The sequence below is a fragment of the Patiria miniata genome, unplaced genomic scaffold (assembly GCF_015706575.1).
Source record: "Patiria miniata isolate m_02_andy unplaced genomic scaffold, ASM1570657v1 HiC_scaffold_1, whole genome shotgun sequence".
In the NCBI taxonomy this organism is placed as follows: domain Eukaryota; kingdom Metazoa; phylum Echinodermata; class Asteroidea; order Valvatida; family Asterinidae; genus Patiria; species Patiria miniata.
This window is the reverse complement of record NW_024037047.1, coordinates 14,303,718-14,329,864: the sequence shown is the minus strand read 5'-3', so window position 1 is coordinate 14,329,864 and position 26,147 is coordinate 14,303,718. Positions and strand designations below refer to the sequence as shown.

Below are 26,147 nucleotides of genomic sequence, written 5' to 3'. Positions count from 1 at the left end.
CAAGCTATAGCTGCGGTATTGTTTGTGGATTGTCACTATTATTAGTAACTTCGTGTTACGAAAGACGTGGTGGTTGATTTGAAAGTTTGTTGCGTGAGTTAATAGACATTCCTGTCAACTTCAAGCTTGATTACGAATAAAAATCCTCTTAACAAAGTAATCGTTGTAAACCACGGGAGGCAGCTGCATTACCTACTTTATTCAAACAGTGCTTTCTCACCAGATATGAAAGTGTTACAAGTTATTCTTATCGCCGTGATCTTCTGTGCTGAGTTCTCCATATCAAATGGATCAGCACCAGTCAAATATTCGAGCAACTTCGGAGTATCCGGGCACGGCAATGACAAGACGGTACCGCGTGCGCAACGCGTCATTTCCTCCTCCGTAGCGGGATCTGAGCATCGTTGCGCCGTGAAATGCTTGAAGAACGATCGCTGCTGGCAGTTCTGCCATGTGGCAACCAGCGGCCTTTGTGTGCTGCAGGATGCCTCCTTAGTCCAAAAGTCTGGAGGGCCGTCCAAAGTCGACAACTGCACTTATTTCACAAGAAAAGGTAGGAATATAAACAATGATAAACAATACAAAACTCTTATCAGTTAAGCATTTAATGAGCCGAGGAGGCAAATATATATTTAGTTTGCATTTCGGTCAAGTCATTGGCCGTGATACACATGCGTGAAAAAAAATCACGTGAACGAATAAACATGTCACACGATTCTGGAGCGTGGAGTCGCCTGTTCTTCTCATTCGTGCCCCTGGAGGATTTGTTTCCTAAACGGGAAGTTAAGTTCGAGAACCATTCCCTCCCAACTGACGCATGTGCATTACGGTCATTGACTATACTTGTTTGCAGAAAAAAAATATTGCGCCCAGGAGAATTTCAAAAATTGAAAAAAAAAGTTACTATAGGTTTTCCTGGATATTTTGAAACATTTTTCGTTCGAATTCACCGATTCTTATATTCAAATTCGTCCAGCAACATCGATTTAGTGTTTAATTTCACCTTTTTCAAAGTTTCAAATTTAGTCCAAAGAAATTCAAGCAATGAACACACATTTGTTTGTCGCAGAGTATTCGATTTCGTCCCGTCTACGCCCAATATTGTTAGTCAGAAATCAAATTCGTTCAATTTCACACAATTTAAACATAATTGTGTTCATTTTCGTCATACTTCATAGCGATATCTTCAAAAGCATTATGGAGGAATTTGAAATTTTCCCGCCCAACTTCGTAAACTTAGCATCTGAATTAACGATAGGTTCATTCAATTTAGGACGAAATTGATTGACGAACTAGATCGCCATTCAAGAACAAAAAGGATCATTCAATTTAACTTCATGAGCACACGATTGCACACATTTGTAAAACATAATTGAAGAGTCAGCTTTCAATTTGGAAAAAAACATGCAAATAGCGTTCAAATTCGCGCGGACTCTCCGCGGTAAGCGTTTTTGGCATTCAATTTCGTGAAGAGGCAAGCATTTGTGACATTTGTGCAATGTTTTTCACTTAATGTTAATTTTCTGATACGTAATTTGTTTCGTTTTAAAATTATGAAAAAAACGAAATACACATTTATTATAAGTAAAATGAAATAAAACAGCCGAAAGTATATATTTATAACAGAAAGGATTAATAAATGAAAACGGTGGGGGCATGCAAAAAGGAGAAATGAATGAAAAATGGAGAGACAAAGAAATACTTGCAAAATGTGATAAATAAAGAAATTAAGACATTGCGAACAACTTTAATTGGCACATCACACATAAATTATGCACGTGTGAGTATGTAAACACCGGCACTAAGGACAAAAGGGTTAATTATATAGGGCACAAACAAAGGGTCCACGATTGACCGATAGTCAACGATTGAAATTCGTGTACAAAACCAATGAGAGCTGTTGCTAAAAAGTTAGTGTACAAACAAAGAAATGAGGATTAGGGACAATAGGGGTCCATGATTACCGGTGTTTACAAAGATGTGCGTTTGTTTATGGTGTAAATCGAGGACACACACGTGCAACATCATGGATGAATCGAGGACAGGAACCAAATCGAGGACTCTTCGTTTAGAAAACGTATACAAAACCAATGAGAGCTGTTGCAAAGAAGTTTGAGTATAAACAAAGGAAAATGGAAGAGGAACAATAGAAAATCCTCGATTTACATCAAAAACAAACGTGGCCTTTCTGTCGTTGAGTTTGTTTCTGCGTTCAATAGTGGACGTTGAACAATAGAGGACAATATGGTCCCAAATGCCCGAAGGTCCCTAATTTGGCGATGTATACAAAACGTGTGGGAGGTCTTCCTAAAAACAAAAAAGGGACAATAGGAGTCCCCGATTGCAGGCAAATACACACTTGCGTGGGTTGGTTATCCATTCAGACTGAAGAATTGGCACAATGGGGTGCGTGCGATTTCAATAGGCCCGAGGACCTAGGCCCAGGTCCTCGGGAGAATTCGTGTACAAACCTTATGGGAGCTGTTGAGAAAGCCCAAAAGGAATGCCAACCGACTTGCGGGGTATCGTTTTGGTACCCCACAAGTTTTTCACGAAATAGAAATATGGATTTTACTCAAAAACTAGGAATTTCCAAGGTGGGTTGATTTGTCGCAAATGGAAGAGTTTTAGAAAAGGGATATGAAGTCCGAATTTCAGCCCAGGAAATTAATTCAGGTTAAAATAAGAGTATTTTAAAATTAGTGTGCGACGTTGCAACATTTTAGTACACGAGAACAAAGGAAGTACCCCACTTCTATGCCTATATAAGCATGGGTGTGTGGGTGTGTGCTTGTTCTATGTTAAAATAACAAATTATTCAGTAAACTCCATTTAGTCAATATAAGCATCGTCCATTTCAGTTTTCCTCATAAATATTGTACTTTCCTTTTCCAATTTGATGGCTCGAAGTGCGAAAATGGTTGCCCGTAGACGAAAACGAAAGTAAAATTCAGGAGGGAACTCTCATTCTAGTCGCCCGGCGCGAAATTGAATGACGGTTATGCATCGTCTAATTGAATGAAGCTAGTTCTAAATTGAATGCGTGAGAGTACACAATCCAAAGTCTGCAAACGAAATTGAAGGCTCAAAGTGTGAACATGAATCATGAGAACAACGAGCTGAGAAAAATCGCTCGGAAACGAATGCACGTTAATGAATTTGCCTGCTGTTTTGCCGAATTCGGCAGGGAAAAACTATATTAGCACAACACAAAAACCTATACTTAAGCATTGCTTATATTGAAGGCCCCTCCAGGGTTATTTTTTATCAACGCTCTTATGCTTTTCGGCACAATCTCTTTTCAGCGTCGTCGTTATGAAAATATTATACAATACAAGTCCAGGTCCTAACTCTATTGTTGAACAGAATGGTTTGTATCTGGTTACGGTACGCTGACCACTTATCGTGATAACTCTAATTATCCCTCTTTACCGAAAATGGACAATCCAGCCGAGGCAGCCGTTCGCCACCTGGTCATCAACCCCATTCAACATGTATCCTTTGTTCGCAACTACCTGGATGGACTGAGCGGAAGGTGACCCCGCACTGGAAGAGAATATTTATGAATGCATTGTTAGTATGCATGGCATCCAGCCCCGAATAACCTCGAGCTTTACCGCTCAGTTTGCTGCGGTTAACGTCGAGAAACCGCCTGAATTTGCCTAAGAGCTTGCTGCAGAAGCTGTACCACATTACCGAGTTACTTAAAGCAGTCCCAGTGTTGGTGTCTAAAACTTGTTTGAATATTCAAATCATCTGGCTTGTTTTCACGTTTACGTTTGGGACATGATAAGGCAAAGTAAAAATCAACAACACATGTTTCTCGTCCCCGCCCGCTTCCTTTCTGGAGGCCGCCTGGTATTTTTTAATTATTTGTTATTTTTGAAAAATGCAGTAAAAAAAACCACCGAAAAAGTCCAAAAATTCATCGGAATATAAATACTCGCGAAATATGTAACCGATACAACGCTAAATGACACTGTAAATATGTTCAATTCTCTTGTCCAACTTATCTTTCATTTTAAAAGTGTCTTTGAACAGTGGAAACACCAACGGTTGCAGGAAATTTTAAAATGGCAGCCATCTTGAAACAAAATTATAAAAAATAAAGAGCTCCTCTTCCTCCTTTTTTTTTCACAAATCCGGACGAGAAATGTTTTGTTATTTAAACAAGGAAATCTCAATGCACCAAAAAAATAGCAATAGCTAAAAGTTGACAATGGAATGTTTCATCTAATAATCGCACTCATCTGTTTCTTAAAAATTTGAGCAAGTAATTAAACCAGCTGGTGCAAGCCCACTATAACAGGTTATCCTAGTACGCAAATTAATAAAAAATAATTGATACAGAATAGCTTAAACGTTCGTGTAACAAGCGGGAAAAGAAGTAACCCCTCAAATTCACATAATATATTTTAAAGATATGGTGTAGCGAGAACGTAGAAAAACAATTTGAATCTTTCATTTCCATGACTTCAAAGCTTGGAACTAAAAGGCCTTTTCCTCAGCATTTCACAATTCGTATGCATGTACATACAGAAGAACGTTGAATAGCCAATACATGTAAGCGAAATGTACGGTTGGAGTGCAACAAATAGTATTGTAAGAACAATTACATTTTTATACCTCTTCTGCCCGCACTGAGCATGTACGTGCACAGCTATGCAGAGGTTAAACACTCTCTCAAAATCGTAGCCAAAAATGGACTGTAGTGGAGTCGGCGAATTAGCTGTTATTTGGAAACGGTGTGAAACTGCAATTTACATCATACAGAACACATGTTGAGTTTAAACAATAAACTACAGAAGATGAATGAAGTATTCATTAGTGTGAGGCGATTACTAAATAAATTGACCACTAATGAAAGAGACGAAAATAATAAGGAAATGGCCCAAGGACTAAGACAAGTCTACCCCAAGAATCCAAATTCTGAGAATAAAACTGGCTGGAAATACCCCCTTAAATAACAGAGAAATTACAAAATAGATCTCACACATGTAAATGTAGACAAATCCCCAAAAATGACATGTAAGCGGAATGAGACGGAAAAACCATGCCCTCAAAATGTCCACAAAAACCAATTCAAAATGTACATGAGTCCGAACACGTTTATGTACACGTGTCCGTAAATAAACGACACTAACTTTAAGAAATAGCCTCCAAAACCCCACAAAACAGTAATCGAAATAGTAAAGCTTATACATTACATGATCAGAAAAAGATTACTTACAGATTTTGCTGATTAAGGATTACTGGTAAAAACTGTCGAAAATGACTTATTTTCTAGAGTACAACTGTGATGAATAACTACGATCAAAACGCTGGCATGAAAAAAATACAAATGAACGCCAGCGGGCGCTAGACACATATTGCAACGGCTGCCGAAGGCAGAACAATACCTGCAAACCCTCACTTCGACCTCCACACAGTTTTGTCTCATTTTCCCAGAACGCATTACGGGATTACCATGAAAGTACACGGTGTACATGTATAGGATTTAGCCTCCCTCCATCAGTATTACTAGTAATTGAACCAGACGAGAATATAACTCGACGGTTGTCAAATCAATCAATGGAATTGTGAAATAGGCATAAAATAGGCACAAAGTAGGCATAAAATGACGATTAGGTGGAATTAGTCTTGAGCTCCTCCTGCCGTAAAAAAAAAAGCCACCTCTCCCGCCCGAGGCTCGCCCTTTCTTAAAAACAATACATTAGCCTATCGCTTTAGTTAATTGTCCTTTTGGGGCTTTTACAACTGATGTAGTAACCAACGGTTAACGTATCGAAAACCAATAATGTCACACAAATTGACCGATACTGTATCACTAACCGATAGTGTAGTACAATTTGTATCCGATAATATCGATCACACGATTCCAGCAACGGGAAATTATAGTGTGGACCTTTGGGGGACGGAAAATATATATGCTGATGAGTGCCTTATGGTACGAAACAGTCTGTCCAGAAGAGAGATATGCCAAAGTTTGTTTAACTCATATTCTGAATGTATTGCATGTATATATATATGTATTTTTTTTTTTTTTATTCTATAAACTTACCTTATAGCTATAACTTCGCTAAATGGAGAAGACTTTCCACGTTAATTCAAACTTATTTTATGTTTATATCAGCGGGAACGAAGAAAATATACATTTAAAAGAAATTGAATTATATGACACCTTGGGTCTAGGCCTACTTGTTGGGAGTAGAGCCTCTCCTAGCTATACCAAGCAACTCCCAACCTCCCCAGAGTTTACCCTTGATAATGCTAAACTCCCGAGTGTGACGTCTTGATGATGTCATCAAAACGCATTTCTTATAAATGGCATAGAAGGTTTGTTCGAAACTTTGTTCTTATTTTTGGTAAGTTGTATGGCATTTTTGAATTGACATCTTAATGCCGTCTTAGATTGATTTATATTTTATTCTACTAACGAAATATAAGACATAAAATGCAATCGCCTGACGTTGCGAACTTCACCAGTTCGTCTCAAGAGGCAAAACTATTTGTATCACTTAAGATTTCATTTTAATCAATGTGCATATCTAAAGTCCCGGATGTACAGCTAGATAACTGCTGGACTCGCTTTATCAGCTCGGTCAAGAAACTTTGTCCGTACAGGAAATTCAGCATCAAAATGACTGCACATGAAAACAAAAGCATGAACCCATTAAAAACTCGTAATACGGAAAAGCACGTCGTTCTGTTCATCGAACAGACAAAGAGCTCTATTTTTTTCTTTGAGATTGTAAGCAATTAGGATAAAATGCCATTAGGGGTTATCCCTTCTGAAAAAAATGAAATGCTAGTTTCGTCTTCATTATGATGATGAAAAAAAAGTCAACAATCTCCTTTTTTAAACGCTACCTAATTGGGAACGACAACCTTTCATTGTTCTTTGGCAATTCCAGTTGTATGGTCCCTATAAATAGACAAACTCTGCGAAAAATAACAAGCATATAACCACGTTCACTCTTTTCGAAATAATATATTTTGTTTAATATTTGTTGCACATCTCCGGTCTGAACGTTTCGCAAAGCAGGCTCGAAATAAAGTGCAACACAATATAAGTGACGCGACCGTAGCTTTTATGCCTTTGTTCTGCTCCCAGTTCGATGGCCTTCACAAACGTTTCATGCCTAACATACCATATCATTAAATCGATATTGTTTTTGCAGAATTACATTGCTGATGTTTATTAGAGTTAGGGTAAGAGGCTAGGGTTACGGTTTGGTAGGGTTAGGAGAGGGATATAGCTAGGGGAAATTTTGATCAGATAGGGATAATTCCCGTTATTACATCTCCTCAATGTCTTGGTGAGTCAAAACAGGATTATTTTTCCCAAACGCTCCGTCCCACAATTTTAAGATCCCGGTGTCAAAATAACACAACAACACAAGTAAAAATATAATGACAGAGGTTGAAAACTCATTCAGGCTCAGCAAGAAAAACAAACTCGTGCCACAGTACTGACATTGTCAGTACATTTAAAATAATGTTTTATTACTCCGTCTTTGTTTCGTCCAAAATGTCATACTCCAGGGTTGCATATTGAGACATTGCTAAACAGCATCGTAAGTGCCGCTTTAACGCTGGTTGATTTTGTTTCACCAAAAATTATTGAGGTAAAGATCAGACCAAGGCCATCTCCCATATGATTAGTATTGCCTGGATCCAACAACAAGGCGTGCAAAGTATATACATGTACTGATTGTATTAGCTTGCCATCAATGATCCCGTCATTAGACAATAGGTGGTCCTCCTCCTTTTTGGCTATATACATGTAGCAGCAGGCTGTTGTTGTGGCGGGTGGTGGGGAGCAGGCAAAAACCAGGAAGATATAAATTCGAACTTTCTTTCCCACGAGTACTTACCAAGTACATGGTTATCTGGGCATGTATAAACTTTTGTATGATTGAAATTGTTTTGTTGAGCCTCTAGCCATCTATTAAGACACTATGAGATGATACTGTTCACCAAAATACTCACTGAAGGGATTGTGTTAGACCGTAACACCCATACACCGTCATACTGGGAAGTAATTACATGTATTAAATGGAACAATGGCGCCTCGCTGGGTTAAAACATTTAACAAGCCCACCCCACCCTAACAAATACAGAACAAGAAAATAAGGGCAAATATTCTCCTCCATACAAATTGCAGATTCTGCATCTGCCAACGTAACCAATGCAGAAAAAAAGGACATAGGCGTATAGGCCTATGCACCTCTATCGACTTCATTGACAAGTGTATACATAAACTTGGCCTTATTTTCAAAATGACTCAAGCTAACATGGCTTTTTTTTCAATTCGTTAACAGTTTGCAACAGCACCTACCAACTCAAGTCCCGTCAGAAGCTGTTCGCGTTTCCTGCTTTTAATGGTAATGAGTTCGTATTGGACTTCGCCGTTCAGGCCGATCAAGCCGCAAAGATCGTCTTGTCAACGGATGGCACGGGTGGAGGCATCAAGTACCACCTCGGTGAGGAAGAATTTGCACGTTTGTAATGAATTTATACGATTACTAAACGCCAAGTAGAGCTGGGTTTGAACTTGTTGCAAAAACAAAACTTAACGTGCCTTGCCGAGTAGGTCCCCTTCCTGTCCGGCCGGGTCCCGATGGCTTTAACTGCCTACAGTTCAAATAATTTCAATTCAATTTAAAACTCACATTTATTTACATACCAACAAAATGATAAATACAAGCATAGAACACGCGATTAAGTACATAAATCAACAAATACAGTTTGTCTAAAAGGTGACAATCTTTTCTGAGCCTAGGCTTGTGGTGAGATGCCTTTGAAGGACACACACAAAACGGAAACAAAAACGAGTACACACAGACAGTTGGACCGCACTGAGACGGAGCCTAGGCATGAAAATTATAAACTAGAACTGAACGTAAATGTGGAAAGAGAGAACAAACAAATGCTGAAAAACGAAATGAAAAGCAAGCTGCGTTACATATTTAGAGATGAGAGCTCTTTTTATAGGCGTGTTTGAAGCGACCCACAGATGAAAGAAATGTTAAAGATTCGTCAATGGCATTCAAGAGACGAGGCACGCAGAAACAAAGTGTTTTTAATTAGTATGGTGTGCGTGTGTAGGATACATACAAATGTGATTTGTTACGCGAACTGGTTGGATACCTATGAGTGTCACAAACTGTATTAAAGAAAAAAGAAAAAGGAGAAGGGTAATACAGTTTTAGTAAATGTTTACATAAATATGCCCGTATGAAGTTTTTTTATTTCTGGAAGTGTTAAAGTATGCAACTGATAGAAAAGGGGTGGAGTGTGCTCCCGGGGATGTAACGATGTGCAAATCCTATATGGTTGTTTTTGAGTGATGATTAGTTAATGGAGTTTGTTATGATAGAAGCTCAGGCCCATACAATATTACAAGAGTAAATCGTTTAAGATATGGAAGAATTAGAGAGTTATAAAGTAAGATAAATGATTTAGGAGGAAAAAAAGCGCGAAATTTAGACATGACACCCGTTTTTCGTGATGATGAAGTGATGTCCATCACTCAAAATTCTGCACCACTAAGTGGGAAGCACTAAGAAAGCGGACGCAGCGCGTTGTTGGTGTGAATGAATGAATGAGCCCTGTGGATTGGGTCAATTAACTGTGGATAGGGAGGATTAACCTATGGATAGGGTGGATTAATCTGTAGATTGGGCGGATTAAATTGCGGATTGGGTGGATGACCTTGGGGATCGGGTGGATAACCTTTGGTTTGGGCGCTTTAACAGTGGTCATCGGGTGGATAAACCTGTCGATTAACCGGCGGATTATACGGTGGATTTGAGTGGCTGATTAGGGCGGTGTAGCCAAGGATTTGGGTGAAAGATAGATTTGGGTGACTGACCGATTGCTTAAAAGAAAACTACACCTCAAATCAGATACATAATGGACATTAAAGCTGACACAAGAGATTAGTTGGGTTTATTCTCACTTGCTCTGCCTTTTATATGCAAACACAATCCCTATACCTCAATTTGCAATAATGCACATCATTTCCCAAACTGCAGAGAATGGTTGCTGAAGTGGTTAATAATAATTACGTATGGCTAATACTTCGACATTTTCAAGCAATGTATAGCTTACTTTAAATGTATAGTATTTCCGCTTAGGTAACATTTCTAAAATCTCAAATGACATCCATAGAGCAAACTTGTTTATTATTTGATATCAGGTCGGAACACGTAATAAAAGAGGCATAGTATTGTCGCGTCAGTGCAACAAGGTATTAAACTCGATTCTCAAACAAAGTCGTATCTCGCGCAAACATGCTCTGTGCATACGGCTTTGACACGACGATACGTAAGTTTCATTGATCTATTGTTATGTGCATTCTGCATTCACAGTTCTTGGGCAGACCGGTAATACCAGGACCACCATCCGAAGATGCTTTTCGTGCTACGTTCTGAAACTTGTATCGACCCCGGGGGTGTTGAGCGCGCACAAGATGCGACGCTTCTGGCTGCGGTACGACCACGGCACCTTTGCCCTAGGCAAGCACCAGCAGGCAGCGTTCTTCGAATGGACCGACCCAACACCCCAAGACATACCCATGAGGTTCTTTGGCTTTGTTAGCTATAATACGCCCCAAATCTGGGCAGCCTATCATACATGCAACTGATGCCCACATCCCAGGGAGATTAAGTGGTCTATTTAAGGTGGTGAAGCTTCAGCTGTTGTCAACATGCTGTTTTTAAACGAACGAACGCACATACTTTCATGTTTTCGTTGATTCTAGCGTCCTTTAGTGTCCCTTGGTGTCGAATTGCTCCAGTTTCTTCAGCAAAAAATCTCGCATGCTCCTGACCAGTAGAAAACCATAATATTTTGGTTTAAATAATTTTAGAAAATGTTTCATTAATTTCACCGTGGTCACTTATTGGCCAAATATACTCATGTGCAATATTTTTTTTTTCTGTGTGTTTTCTCGGAATATGTAGTTGAAAGATTGTACCCAGCTCTCATGAGGTGATCTCTGTCTTGAATATTGATGCTTTGCCAATTCATCAATGTCGTTTTTTTTTGTATACATGTATACATAAATGCACATGTACATGTCATTCGGGGCTATTGTTTTTCCTGTCAGACGACCCTTCTCAGAACCTAAAAAATCCGTAAAACAACTATTACAATTGAAATGGCCTTATCAAAAAAGGAATCCAATTTTGGGGGACAACTTTAAAAACGAAGATTTTCCCCCACAAAGTGGATATAGTGCCCTCTAACCGTATCTGTGTATGGCAGGGATGGCTTGCTTTAAAATATATTGACCATGGTTATGTCTCTACCAAATCCAAATTTGAATAAAAAATCATGTAAAAATTAATGCCATTCAAGTTTTTGACTGAAATTACACTTAGCTGGAGTCAGTGTGAATAAAATCACTTCCACATTTCTTTGTTTTTTATTGTCCCAGCCACGTGGTAGCCATGCCCAGGTCATCTATCACTAGATCCTAGTATGGACCATGGTACATCCACTAGAGGGGGTGTCAGTCTTGTGATCCTACTGGAGGGGTTGGAAATTAGCGGGAAAACCTAGTGTGCTTGTGCGCATTTACATAGGCTGTGTACAAATGCATTGTTCACATAGGGATTACCTCGATCACCCCTGTGACCAAAATGGAACTGTCAAATGGCATTGAGGCGGTTAGTGTCTGGTTTTATTGACTGCTTAGGGCCTGAGGGATACCAGAGGTTAATCTGGGGTGAATGGTGGACTTTGAGGGCCGGGTAGCTCAAATCTTCTGTGCCAACCAAAGCAAATTCAAATAATCTCGTATTTTAGATTATTTACGGTGCCATTTGTTTGTTCGCTCGTACCTCCCGCCCTGCAAACAGGACGCTGGGATACTGTGATGAATTCACGCTCTGATTGGTTGGATTTTGCGTGACCAGTGACCTGCGCGTCATCAAGGTCATGCTCTACATGGTTTGAAATGGCCGTTCAGATTGATTCATTACTCTTTTATTCCAGTTTAGAGATGTTTTTTCTCGTCAAAAAAGCGTAATAACGTAGGAAATCCTGTGAAACTCATCTGTGTTGTAAATTTACAATTCCCGCTACTCGCTCAGGCTCCGTTTTGAATCACGAACTGTCGGATTGCATTATGCGACGCTCACAATTTTGTCCACATGGTCCGCAATGAAACAGATATCACATCCGGTATGGAATGCTCGCAATTCTATGAAAAGTTTCTGATAGCATTTGAGCACATTGTCTAAATGCGGTCTTGAACAGTTGCAGCCAGATGCTTTAATGATAGGTCATAGGCTATTTCCTTTACAAGATTCTGTGAAGCTCGTCAGAGTATCCCAGCGTCCTGTTTGCGGGGAGGAAGGTACGAGCGAACATTTTTTTGGTTCTAGCTACCGGAAAGAAAAACCATTTTTGTGCCATATTTTTATAACAAGCCCATGGATATGAAAATAGAAATGGAGCACAATGTACCTCTTCCCTGTTATTTATTAAACGGGTTAAGTAAACAATTAATTAACAAAACGTTCAAATTAAAGATTTTAACATTATTCATAAACACCTAAAACAGTTGACCTATTCACATTGGTCGAGAGCCAGTCACGTGGCCGGCCTTGAACAGATGATAAAGACCGGCTGGTTGGTCACAAACACTTTTTTTAGTGTAACATTAAATTGGGACTCCTATGAAATCCTGGGCCTTTAACCGTTTTGTTGGTTTGGCTTTCACAATCCACATGTGGGCATGCGCACTACTACCTGTGAAACAGTATTTCAATATAAGTACATCTTATAAATATTCACGATCAAATTTGGGCATGTCATTGGCTGATTCCACCCCTTGTTCGTAGTAAGCATGATACGCGCCCATGTGACAGTCCGTGTAATTACACTGCAGTAAATGTACATTAAAGAGTGTTGGGACCAGACTATTTCATTGAGTAACAAAGAACTTGAATAAATTGTGCTGAATAAAGATACAAACAATCTCCGTAGGGCCGTTGTCGACTTGGCAGTGAGGCTTATTTTACGCCTGGCCTCCCGCTTATTCTCAATAATATTGAGTGCTTCTCACTTCTCACCGGTAATCGCTAAATCGAATCGCGTGCATCACATATGGCAACAAAAGATGCGCATGCGGTTAAAATCAACTGCTGGGGTTACAACAAGCTGCGGGCTTTTAGTGGATTGTCATTGTATTCAGCAACTTGTTTTTAACCAAGATTCATTACCTCCTGTATACAAACAGTGCTACATTATAATGACAGCGTTACAGGTTATTCTTATCGCCATGATCTTCTGTGCTAATTTCTCTATATCAAATGGATCCCCACCAGTCAAATATTCGAACAATTTCGAAGTAGTCGAGCACGGCAATGACAAGACGGTACCGCGAGTGCAACGCGTATTTGCCTCCTCCATAGCGGGATCCAAGCATCGTTGCGCCGTGAAATGCTTGAAGAACGATCGCTGCTGGCAGTTCTGCTATGTAGCAACCACTGGCCAATGTGTGCTGCAGGATGCCTCCTTAGCCCCAAAGTCTGGAGGGCCGTCCAAAGTCGACAACTGCACTTATTTCTCGAGAAAAGGTAAGGATATAAACATTCGTTCACAATGCAAATCTCTATCCATAAAGTGTTTAACGTGGCCAGTAGCCCCCCCCCCCCTTTTAATTTGTTTATTTTATTTTATTTTATTTCATTTATTTATTTATTATTTTTTTTTTTGCATCTCGGTAAAGTCATTGGCAGTAATACGAATGCTTTAAAAAAAGATCACGTGAACGAATAAATATTGATTCGACATACGTCGAGGAGCATGTAGTCGCTTTTACTTCTCATTCATGGCTCTGGAGGTAGCTCTTAAGTTAAGTCCGAGAACCAACAATGAGTAATTGCGCTCAGGAGAAAGAATTATTATGGATTTACTGGCTATTTTAAAACAGTTTTCGTTTGAATTTGCCAATTATTATATTCAAATTCGCCAGCAACATCAATTCATTGCACTTCACAATTTGTATTTGTCTTTTTTCGAAAATTTAAAATTAAGTCCGAAAAATTCAAACAATGAGCACACCTTTTCGACCCAGAGTATTCAGAAATCAAGTTTACCCAATGCCACACAATTTAAAACCTATTGAGTTGATGAACGTTGCACTTCATAGCGATATCTTCAAAGACTTATAGGGGAATTTGAATAATATAAGTATTAAAGCAACATAGAAAACCAATATTAAACTAGTGGTTATATTGAAGGCCCCTCCAGAGGTGGCACAACTTTTTACCCCGCAGCTTCGTCGTTATATAAATATATGCAATACAAATCCAGGCCCTATCTTTAATCAAGTCACGGTACGTGGACCACTTATCCAAACAACTCTGTTATTATCCCTCTTTCCCGGTAATGGACAATTCACCTGAGGAAGCCGGATGGTCTGCTGCTGATCATCAACCCTAATTACAATATACCTAAGTGCTGCAGAGGCTGTACCACACTGTTACCAGTTTACTTATAGGAGTCCAGGTGTTTGTGTTGGTGTCGTGTGCGCTGTGGCCCAATGGTTACGGTGTTCGATTCGTGTGGCTTGGTACGTGGATTCGAACAATGAAGGGGAACGTGGTGCTTGTGCTCTTGGGCAAGACACTTTACTGAGATTGTCTCTCTCCACCCAGGAGTATAAATGAGTACCTGTGAAGGTAGAGACCAGGTTGTGCTGATCTCGAGCAGCTGCGGAAAAAGTGGTCTCATTCCTGATGAAATTTGAGCAAGTCCAACGTGATTGCGATAAGACTAACGCTGTTATTTAAAAAAAAATGACATAAATATACACCCCAAAAAAATAATATCAAAAATGGTGGAATCTTTCATCTAAAGCGCACTCATTCTGTTTCTGACAATTTGAACTGTTTATGATATCACTCTTGGCGAACCTATAACATGTATTCCCATTATGCAATCATTCTACTTAATTGAATCGGAGTGGCTAACAAAATCATGGAGCCAATGAAGTAGTAACGAATAATTAAAAAAAAAAATACCCCTTAAATTCACCGTTCACATGGAAACTTGACTTATTGTTTACACCTATAACACGTATTTTTCCCAAAAGGGGGCTTAAATAAACACATTTATCAGATCCCTGAGTATTACCATTCGTCTCCACCAAATCGAGGTGTTTTTTTAAGAAATCAAATTCGTGTAATGCAACACAATTTAAACAAAATTTGATTTAATTTCGTCATACTTCTTAGTAATATCTTTAAAGGCATATAGGCCTCCAGTACGGGTAGGCCCCGAATGATATTGCTAATGCAGCCTAATAGGGTAAGGGTTTGGGTGAGTGTTGGTGTTAGTTAAACTACTGATGACGTCATCATCTGAAAATACGAAAAGTTATATATCGCTATCTTAGAGAGAGACAAAAAGATTCTTCGTCAAAACAAAACCAAATTGCCGAACGCTACGTTGCATATTTTGAGATCCTGGTTTCACAATTCCTGCAATAGCACATGCTAAAATCCTATCACATCCATTCTATAGTCATGCAGGTTAAGCAAGAAAAACAATTTGGCGCGACTATTGAACTGACAAAGGGATCACCCCAACCCAATAATATCAAAGACACAAAAAGATAAATCCTCTCCTCTAAAAAAAGCTGCAGATTCTAAACCGTCTATTATGCAAAAATGAATAGTTATAGTGGGTACCTTAGTGAAAAAAAATCGTGATACGTTGGACAAAAGCACCATTTTTTTTACCAAAGCATCTCCATGGTATACCTTTTCGAGAAAAAAAAACGGACGCAAAAAATTGGATGATGGGAAGGGCATGTATGACGCATTATGACGTCATCAGCTAATTATTACATGAAATATATATAAATTGATAATATCTTCTGAACTACAAACATCACAACAACAAAAGTCACATCAAATGAAAAAGAACAACAAGATCTTTCATTGAAGTGGTATGTCAGGGGCGTGGAATGTAGTACAGGAAGGTATTTTGGGCCAACAAGCACTTTTTTGGTCAACAAAACTGATTTTTGGCTAAAATCATGTATTTTTGTTTGGCACCTTGTTTAACATGCAAACCGTATGTGTTATTGTGAGATTTTGTTTTCAAGTCAGAGAAAAAGGTTCAAACTCTATGCGAAAAGAGTTTTTGCAATTGATTATTATTTTTTGAAATTTATTATTAGTATCTTAAATGCTTCAACTTGTTCCTTAGATAGGTGGAAAAAACCGCAGTTACCGTATGGAAAGTTATCATCATTTTAGGGTAATGGCCGAAATGGGACTTAAGATTTCCTGTATTACCTTGATAAGGCCCAAAAAAATAGTTCTGCTTCCCATTACATGGCATTTGAAAACAGGGTTGGTAGGTAAGGATTGACTACGTCTGCGTGTAGTCAAGGGTGAAAGGGAGAAATGTATTGTTTTGGGTTCTTTTTTTTCTAATTTTTCTCATAAAACAAATTAGGGTAGGGACAGTCAGAATAGGGTTGGTAGGGAAACCGGAAGCAGAACAGTTTACTATCATTTTTCGGGGCCTAATACATGGTTCAGTTACCAGCAAATGGATTGTATGCATTACTTTTATCAATGCATTTCCAGTTTGAGGAGACTTTTGAATCAAGACCTCCAACAAATTATGCATAGGCCTACGTTCTTTTTATATATAGAAAGTAAACAAGCTTTAACGCTGCAACAGCCCACAAATAAAAGCTTACCACTTCGTATTCATTATGTTTAATCTGATTGTTGAAACCAATGCATTTAGTGGTGAGACTCTTGTTTGCGTCTCAAAGTGCCTGAAAATGTAAAGTTGTCGTGGAATCGCCCATAAACAATCAGAATAAGTCAGGAGTAAGCCTAATCCATTTGGGGTCAAATCGGTTAAGATGTGCTGGGGTGAAATGGAGAAATGAGCAGCCCTATCTCCACCGAAGTACTTCATTGCATAGCTCAGCGTCTCAACATTATCATCTTCCAATACAATTCTAAGGACCAGTTCTACGAGGAACTCAACACCACCATCATACGTATCCCTGTCGTAGAACAACTGTACCTCCTTGGCGAATTCAACGCCCGAGTGGGATCTGACCACAACTCCTGGCCCAGCTGCATCGCTCACTTAGGCGTTGGCAAGCTAACTGAGAATGGGCAGAGGTTGCAGAGGCAACTCGGATCCCGGTGTCACATGAAAATCCGACTCCTATGAAAATCGGACCCCTTTTTCCCTATTATTGGTTAATACCTCGCACGTGACAGGTCATTCTCCCGAAACGATCCTAAAAATAGCGTAGTATCGTACTTACGCGTGCGCAATACTACCAATGAGTCCACATTTCATGGAGTCGGATATTCACGCTACACCGGCACTGGCTTCAGCTTCATCTCATCATCACAGGAAGACCCTCACGAAACTGCGTTCTCATCACACGCAGCGCTGACTGTAATACAGACCACTCTCAAATAAACAGATCCACCACTCAAGGCAAAAAAAGACGCCCATACTTCAAACATCGCCAGGACGTCAATCCCAGATCTGTGCAACACGAAGAATCTCCCACCTCGGTATCGTTAAGAAGGCCTTCGCCCTTGTAGTGCTGAACAGATCGCAGCTGCTAGCTGAGCACATATACCCTGAGAGGCAGTGCGGTTTCAGAGCTGAAAGATTAAAGATCGACATTATCTTCTCCATAGTCTTCGACTTACGGCAGCTCCAGGAGATGTGCTGAGAGCAGCGACGACCGATGTACTGACCGCCGACCTAGCCGATGAAGCCGTTTGACCTTCGTCAGTAGAAAAGGCCTATCAGGCTACTGCAGAAGATTGGATGTCTCCAAGTCATCGGACATATGATGTGCACAACAGCTGAGCACTGCCGAACACTGGATGTGATCTGGATCATCTCTAGCAACATGTCTGCAACGAGGTTAACACAAACTCGAGTGCAAATACCTTACCAGTTCGTTGGTGCGTCAAAAATACGGAGACAAGTGGAGAAACCAACCCTCCCAATGAAGGCATATAATGTTTCCGGAATCATCTGCCATGGTTCGATACACCTTATGGGTAAACCAGCAGAATGACTGGCAACATGAGAAGTTCCAAGTGGTCAATGTGCCAGGACCAGCTATCAATGGGCTCCCTACTATACGAGCCGCACGTACCCTACGAGCCGCACCCTACACGCACCCTGTTAAAACGAGCCGCACCCTGTTAAAAGAAGTATCCCCAATAATCTTCTAAATAATTCCCGAGATTACCAGAACACAATGAAGACACAATGGGGGTGGGGGTACACCCTGCCACATATCGTGCACCAAATGTTGGAATAATGAGGCTTGGATGACAATCCTGTTATTTGTTTGGCATGTTAATGTAACCCGGAAAATTAATAAACTTGGAAAATGATAAATGTATTGAGAATAACGCTAAATGTTAGGGTATTCGCTGTCAAAAATGAGGTAGACCTAGATGGGGTAGGAACAAGTTGAAAGGAATTTGAATAAATAGCAACAATGACAAACACACTTTTGGAAAGACAACAAAAAAAATGATTTATTTTACCAACCAAAATATGAAGAAAACCATTAAAAAAAAAACAATAATCAAAAAGGATCAAAATTAGCTTTTTCCCAAACCTTAAACCTGTTATCCCCACAACCAAATAAGAAAAATGGTAGTACTACAGTCGACTTTTGTTATAAAGAGCACTTTTATACAGATGTCCTACTTCTGCTTATAAAGAGCAAGTTCTGAGGCCTCAAATCTATTGTTCTCTTTGTGTTTCTTTGTTTCGCTGTCCTTTTAAAGCGACATTTCTGTTTAAAGATGTAGTTTGGGCGGTCTCCCCGACCTTGCTATTACGAGAGTCAACTGTACCAAACTAAATTGAACTTTAAACTTAAATAGAAGTTGAAAGAAGAAAACTGAACCAACACAGTATCAAAATAGGATGACACATGGAACGACCTAACGATCAAACTCGAAAAAAAAACAATTGAATATAAATCAAGAAAATCTTTTTCCTTATAAAATTAACTCAAACTGAAACTACTAGACCCACATTTGGATGTTTTTTTCTCCAAAGATAGGAAAAAAAGCTAACTGTGTAATCCATACAAAGTCTAACTTTAAAAAACAAGAACATTCACTGTCTTCCAATAACAAACCATGATAACCCTTTGTTTAAACAAAAAATACGTCAAGGCAGAGATCATGGAACCACCACTGCAAAAATGTTGTTAAAAAAGGATGTAATACAAAAAAACATAGTTGATGAAATTAAAAACATCCCATTGTTTAAAAAAGTGTATTTAATTTGACCCTCCAGTTACAGGCTGAAAACATCAAATCTAAGATGGCTGCCGGATGTAGCGGCCATTTTGAATTTCTAAAAGGCATTGCACACTAGTTGTTTGCATATTGATAGCACGCGACTAGAGAACGGGTACTACTATCAAAATGTTGACCACTTTGTGATGAGTCAGCAGTTGTTTCACCGATTGTAATCTTCATGAGCCCATCTTCTTGACCTGGTGCTAAACAATGAAGAACTGAACCAAAGGCTTCCTTTGCCTTCCTTCTATAATAAAGGATGATGCTATCAGATGCTTCTTCTAATGACAGACGAAGCTGCCCATCAACAGCAGTCATTGCACCCTGAGTAAGGAAAGTGTTCAGGGATTGCAGCTCCACATTCTTTGGTCGGGGGGTTGGAGCCCAAGAAGAGTCAAGTGCACCTACATCCTGTGTAATATCTCGATCAGTTAATGAGGACTCAGATGTATGCAAGAAAAAAATCATGAGAAAATAAAAACAGTGAGATGCGTGCTACATATAGCAGGGTTGAAATACAAATGTATGTACTCAAAGAAGAGTGCTTACAATTCATCAGTGATAAATGAGATGCAATATGTCAAGGTCCCTTCTTAGTTCACTCTCATTACCTCATGAACTGAAGTGCACGCTGTGTCGGTGGGTTGGAGAGATGATACACCAGCCGGCGATGTGAAATCACTGATTGTACACTGCTGCTCTTCTTGTTCCTTAGAGCGCACATCGCTAGGTAATTTTTCCGCTGTCTGGTGCGTAACTGCTTGTTTGTGCCTTAGTGTATTTATCGACGTCGAACAAACCACATCGCAGGAGGATCAGTTTCCACTCGACTTTCACATCATATGCAGCGACTTTCCACTTCTGCAAATAGCTCCGTATGTTTTTTTGTGCATCGATTAAGTTGCACTGTATTTAGTTCGCGCGGATAAGAGGGATTTACACCACATTCGATGGCTTTGCAATACTCAAAATTACTAAAATCGCATTGCAGCTGCACAGACAACATGTCCATGGCTGCCATTTTGACGGTGATGTAATGCGAGGGCGTCTTCTTTCAATACCGCGCGCTCACTGGGTGGGCGGCAACAGGACGTTCCCCTCCTACCGGATCAGTGCGCACCACCAAAGGTAGCCAACTCAACTCACCCAACCAATAAGTGAAGTCTGCAAAATGTAGATTTTGTTACGCTACAACAATTCCTGCAAAAATGTCATTTAAGGGCAACCAATTGCGCTCGGAACTGTCTAGGGGGCTATGTAGGTTTGGTCTTGAAAAATAGGAATTTTTCAACTTTGTTGACCGTGAGCAAACAAAAACAAGAAGAGCTGACAGTTGTTTTATTTTTTATTATTGTAGTCGGATATCTGAACTATATTTTCACCAGGTTTGTTGACTCTCAGCCCTGCATTAATTAAGTTATGTTTTACCGCATAAATAACTTCATTTCGTCAGAGAGCTGATACGTGTTTTTCTTACGCCTTTATCTCTGCAGTAAATTGTTGCATATCCAAGATTTATATTTCATCGTTTAGATGAGATTAAATCCTTTCTTTTGATATGTAGGTCGACAGTAAACGATTTAGTTTAAGGGAATACACGAGGCTATAATGTTACACCAGAAACAACACAAATTTACTCCCCTGAAGTCACCCTTTTTTTGCTCAAAATTGTCGGTGCCCCGTACTCGGCCACCGTGTGATTATTTATTGAGCTGCTCCACCGAGTGGTCTCGTCTCAGGTGGGGATCAAATGGCCAAGATTTGAACTTAATTCGCCGACCCCCCACCTTGTCAATTTTTCAAGATTTTGCGACTTTCGTCGCCCATTCATCAGCTTATCAGTAAGCCAAGATAATAGTCCCCCAAAAAAATATTGATGGCAAGATAAGCTAGATGCCTTGATGCGTTGGAACAATCACCGCGACGACATTGCAGTATTCGGTCTCCCTTGAAGAGCATGACCAGCGGTCGAATGTTTCATCGCCCTGGTGGAAACTGCTGGTTCCTTAGCATAGTCAACAATGTCTCACACTACACCCCAAATTGCGCAGACAAAGTTGCTCCCTTCAGCGATCTTCTTCGAAAAGATGTACAATTTCTCTTAGAAGAGGACCATCAAGCTTCTTTTACTACCCTTAAACACTCCATCTCAACTCAGTCCTGGCTACGATTCTCCGACACACAGGTATAGAAACCATCCTCAAATTAGATGCATGTGAAAGAGGATTGGGCAACACCCAGGAAGGTAAACACATCGCATTTTCCTCAAAGAGCCTATAGATCCTCTTCCCAGAGCATATTCTCGAATATCGAGAGGGAAGCTGTGGCACTGCTGCAACTTCATTCGGCTCCAACTTCATTGTTGTCACTGACCATTAAAACCATTGGTCACGATCTTGCGCAAAATCCTAGCCAGTGCACCACACCGCTTGCATCGTCTTAAGCTACAAGGATACAAATTCGACGATGTCTACAATCCTGGTGCTATGATGGTGATCGCAGATGCACCCTGCAGATTGCCCAACCCCTCCAAGCTCGACAACGAGACATATGATGAATCTGTAACTTAGATACACTGGGATGGGCACCCGACTGTAACTTATGTTACATTTTTTGTCCGCCTATCTTTGGAATAAGTTTAAACATTTAAGATACCAATAATAAATTACGAAAACTCTCTTGGCATAGTATTTGAACAATTCTGTCTGACTTAAGAACCAAAACTCACAATACCACTTACGGTTTGCATGTTAAAACAAGGTGCCAAAATGATTACCCCAAATCCATGATTTGAGCACCATTTTTGTTATTTACAAAAAAAGGGCTTTTTGGAAAAAAAAACACCCTGTACTACATTCCATCGCACTGACATACCACTCAAATAAAAGATCTTGTTGTTCCCTTTCATTTGATACTACATTTGTTGTTTTGATGCTTGTCGTTCTGAAGATATTATCAATTTATATGTTTTTATGGAATAATTAGCTGATGACGTCATAATGACGTCATACATGCCCTTCCCATCATCCAATTTTTAGCGTCCGTCTTTTTTTCGAAAAGGTATACCATGGAGATGCTTTGGTGAAAAAATGGTGCCTTTGTCCACCGTGTCACGATCCTTGGCATTTTTGTCACTAAGGTACCTCACTATTATGGGTATACAGGCCTATACTAACTTGTCTTTCGACTCCATTAACACGTAAATAATTGAGTCTTATAACCTGCGCCAAGGAGGTTATGTTAGCATCTGATTTAGTGGCTGGTTGGTTGGTTTGTCCATTACCAAGATAGCTGAAAAAATAATGGACGGATTTGCTTGAACAGTTTTAGGGGTGGTCCATGGTACAAGTTCACATCGATTATCTGGAAGAAATCTGGGTTTCGGTGGAGGATTTTTTAAAGATTCTTCACCATTTAAGCGACTATTTCTATTGGTCGTGCTGAGAATATGGCGGGGAATAGTTTAGCCTTGGCGGAGGTTTGCGCTCTCTTAGTGCTTTCTAGATTTTACATACTCGAGCTTACTTTTCCTTTTTTTCAATTTGTTAACAGTTTGTAGCAGCACCTACCAACTTGAGCCCCGTCAGAACCTGTTCGCGTTTCCTGCTTTTAATGGAAATGAATTCGTATTGGACTTCTCCGTTCAATCAGATCGTGCAGCAAAGATCGCCTTGTCTACGGATGGCACGAAGGCAAACAGCAAGTACCATCTAGGTGAGAAAGAAAAATACACGCTAAATACGAAATCACAGTATTACTAAAGGCCATGTTCAGTCGAGTTTGAGCTTCATATGGTGGAGATGCAATAAGAAATTAACGGGCGTCGCCGAGTAGGTTCCCAGCCTGTGCGGCCGGACCCCGATGGAGTTAAAGCACCTGCAGTTGTAGGCCACATCACTTTAGTCTGAGTATCACCCGCTATCCACGGAGCCAAGTCTCCTGTTTAACGTCTGGTATGTCTAAACATGCAAATATATGCAAGGCGCGCCAGCCAATCGGAGTGGACTTAACTTAATCGTGACGCCATTTCATTCTCAAATCAGGACTAACACTGTGATTGGTTAATTCAAATCCAGCGTTTTGTAATGCAACAACAGCCACGCGGGTGACCAAGCCTTTGTTGCTCGGTCCAGCGGGGTTATTTTTATCCATGTCTAGACGCAAAAAAGGTGAATGACCGAAGACCCGACATAGAAAGAGCCCGCTGATTGGTCAAAATCTACATGTCAAGATGCGGTTGTATTGCCTAATTAATCAGTGAATCTGAATTCTGCACCACTGCGTTGGAAGGACCAAGCGCGTTGTGGGTTGGGATGAGTAGATTTGGTGGATTACCCGGTGGATTGGAAACATTGACCTGTGGATTGGGTGGATAATGAAATACCCTGTACATGGGGTGGATTAACGGTGGATTTGGATGAATTCCCAGGTGGCATGGTGGATATAAACTGATAAGGCTTGCTGATAAGGGCGGAGAAATTGGTGGATTTATTATCAGAGACCGGTGGATTTGCGTGGCTTTAGGGCAAACTGTACCTCAAATAAAAAAAAAAAACCACAAGATATTGGTTCCACTTCTTCGGTTTCACCTCGAGAAAATGAACCGAAGTATATAATGGGGTTAATTATTACCGGATCTGCCTAAACTCACAATCTTAGTTATAGAGGAAATTTGTTCAGACCGAGAGAGGTTGTCGTCGATAAGAACTCCAAAAAGTTGGTCGAATAGACTCAAACATTTGAACTGCCATCAATAAAGATGGGGAATGTATCAGTTGGCGGCGTGCTGGACTTTGTCAAAAGCATGCTCACGAAGACAAACAGCGTTATCAAAGTTCTTTAGTTGTCTTTTGTTGGTCGTTCTGGCCTGAGATAAGCTCATTAGAATCAGTTGCCAAAGTGTTGGACAACTGTTACTATAGCACGGTTGCATAATGTATGGCTAAGACTACTCAGGTTTCAACAAATATATAGCTGGTGATACGATTCGTCACCGACATCACGAAGTGACACTCATGTACATACCAGTGGAAATTAGCAATCGAAGTAAACGGCATCTAATGTTAAACGCCTTCTAGAACGACATTTTGCGTCAAAACTATTGAGTATTATCAGTAGGGTTTCTCGTTGTGGACACTTGATGTATTGATGTTATTAAATTTGCTGTTTTTTACCCGTTTGTGTATTAAAACAACAAGAAATAACAGAAAAAAGGTGAGTATTATAAATCGTGAAACCGAAAAGCTGTGAAAGTGTAAATTCTTGTTTTCACGAAGTAGCATGCTTCAATTTATTTAAACACAAGCGAGCGCGCTAAAACAAGGGGAGTGTTTCTTCGTGAAAATGTTTTTGCTCGCATTTGAGCATAGTGCACGCCATGCATTACAGGATTATAAGTATTTTACGTATAGGTAACGTTTCCTAAGCCTCCAAGGACGTTCGTTGAGCAAACTTGTTTATAATTTGACTAGGGAAGCTTTTGAAAAAAAAAATAATGTGTAAGATTCATATGAACTTATTTCATGCATTTTATATTCACAGTTCTCGGGCACGGCGATAATACAAAGACCACCATCCGAAGATGCCATTCCTGCAGTGTACTGCATTCTGTAACAACCCTGGGTTTCTTGAGCGAGCACGAGATGCGACGCTTCTGGCTGCGGTACGATCACGGCGCCTTCGCCGTAGGCAAACACCAGCAAACAGCGTTCTTCGAATGGACCGACCCACAACCCCAAGATACACCCATGCGTTTCTTTGGTTTTGCTAGCTTTAATGAACCCCAGATTTGGGCCGCCTATCATACATGCAACTGAGTTTCACATCCCAGGGAAACTATGTAGTCGATGTGAGGAGGTAAAGCTTCAGCTATTGCTAGTGTGCTGTATGGGAACTTACGAACGTGCATAATATTTCTGTCAAAATCAGACTTTTCTGGGCATAAGGTCGAAAATGATATTTTTACATATTATTATTAACATATGTTCTTTTTCCTTTTAATAAGTGGTTTAATTTTGGAAACGGCAGAGTTATGCTATTTTGAACTTCATTGCGTCGAAAAGTAGAAAACGGAGAAAATGGCCACGAACGTCACAAAACAGTTATTTCTTTAACTGATACACCTTATCAAAATCATCAAAAATAGCATATGTAGAGTTCAAATTAGGGTTTCAAACTTTTATAATATAGTTTAGACATGTTCAGGATTACAAATATGCAAACATTTGTAAATCGATAAAAATCACCCCCACAGCGTTTTTTGGCCCTATCTCAATTTCAACCTCTGCCCAGAAGCGTCTGCTTTTGACAGAACAGGTCACATATGTGCATGTTCACGTCTGATTTTATATATCTAGCGCACCCTTGCTTTCTTTTCTGATTGCTTCTGTTGCTTAAAAAATATCTTCTACTTGTGCAGAGTGGAACACAATTTTGTTTTGAACAATTTAACGTACGTTCCATTGAGTTCACTCTTGTGACCTTTTGGAGCAATGTACTAATTTTCACACAGTGTACTAATTATTACTTGTGTATTTTTGTCAAATGTTGTTTAAATATGTACATAACTCTTGTATAATGATATTTTTTGTTTTTCCGTAAGATCAAATAGCCTACTCTCACGCTGCTTGCAAGCTTCTTCGGGAATCAGTGCCAACGTAGCGCTCTAGACCAAACCCTTTTCAATCTGACGCTTGTATTGCTTTTTTTTTTTGCAGCGCCATTCTTTATTTTTTAATTATTCCCAAGAAGAGGCTCACAAACAAACGGATGATATCCACAAGCTTCAAACTA

The 26,147-nt window shown here is 39.8% G+C and overlaps 2 protein-coding genes across 2 annotated transcripts; both read left to right on the top strand.

Moving 5' to 3' along the window:
* The first annotated feature begins 225 nt into the window (after positions 1-225).
* Positions 226-11,325, top strand: LOC119730559. The gene is made up of 3 exons (XM_038203537.1): positions 226-553; positions 8,325-8,486; positions 10,377-11,325. Exons 1-3 carry the CDS (start codon positions 226-228, stop codon positions 10,649-10,651), a joined length of 765 nt encoding a protein of 254 aa, XP_038059465.1. The 3' UTR covers positions 10,652-11,325.
* Positions 11,326-13,004: 1,679 nt separating this feature from the next.
* Positions 13,005-25,286, top strand: LOC119723550. The gene is made up of 3 exons (XM_038194262.1): positions 13,005-13,595; positions 22,908-23,069; positions 24,897-25,286. Exons 1-3 carry the CDS (start codon positions 13,136-13,138, stop codon positions 25,169-25,171), a joined length of 897 nt encoding a protein of 298 aa, XP_038050190.1. The 5' UTR covers positions 13,005-13,135; the 3' UTR covers positions 25,172-25,286.
* Positions 25,287-26,147: the final 861 nt, after the last annotated feature.

Excerpts from the sequence above, each read along its gene's own strand:
- LOC119723550 (XM_038194262.1), top strand. The coding sequence starts at position 13,136 with ATGCGCATGCGGTTAAAATCAACTGCTGGGGTTACAACAAGCTGCGGG. Across the intron at positions 13,596-22,907 it reads CACTTATTTCTCGAGAAAAG|TTTGTAGCAGCACCTACCAA; the intron begins GTAAGGATATAA and ends ATTTGTTAACAG. Across the intron at positions 23,070-24,896 it reads AAACAGCAAGTACCATCTAG|TTCTCGGGCACGGCGATAAT; the intron begins GTGAGAAAGAAA and ends TTATATTCACAG.
- LOC119730559 (XM_038203537.1), top strand. The coding sequence starts at position 226 with ATGAAAGTGTTACAAGTTATTCTTATCGCCGTGATCTTCTGTGCTGAG. Across the intron at positions 554-8,324 it reads CACTTATTTCACAAGAAAAG|TTTGCAACAGCACCTACCAA; the intron begins GTAGGAATATAA and ends ATTCGTTAACAG. Across the intron at positions 8,487-10,376 it reads AGGCATCAAGTACCACCTCG|TTCTTGGGCAGACCGGTAAT; the intron begins GTGAGGAAGAAT and ends CTGCATTCACAG.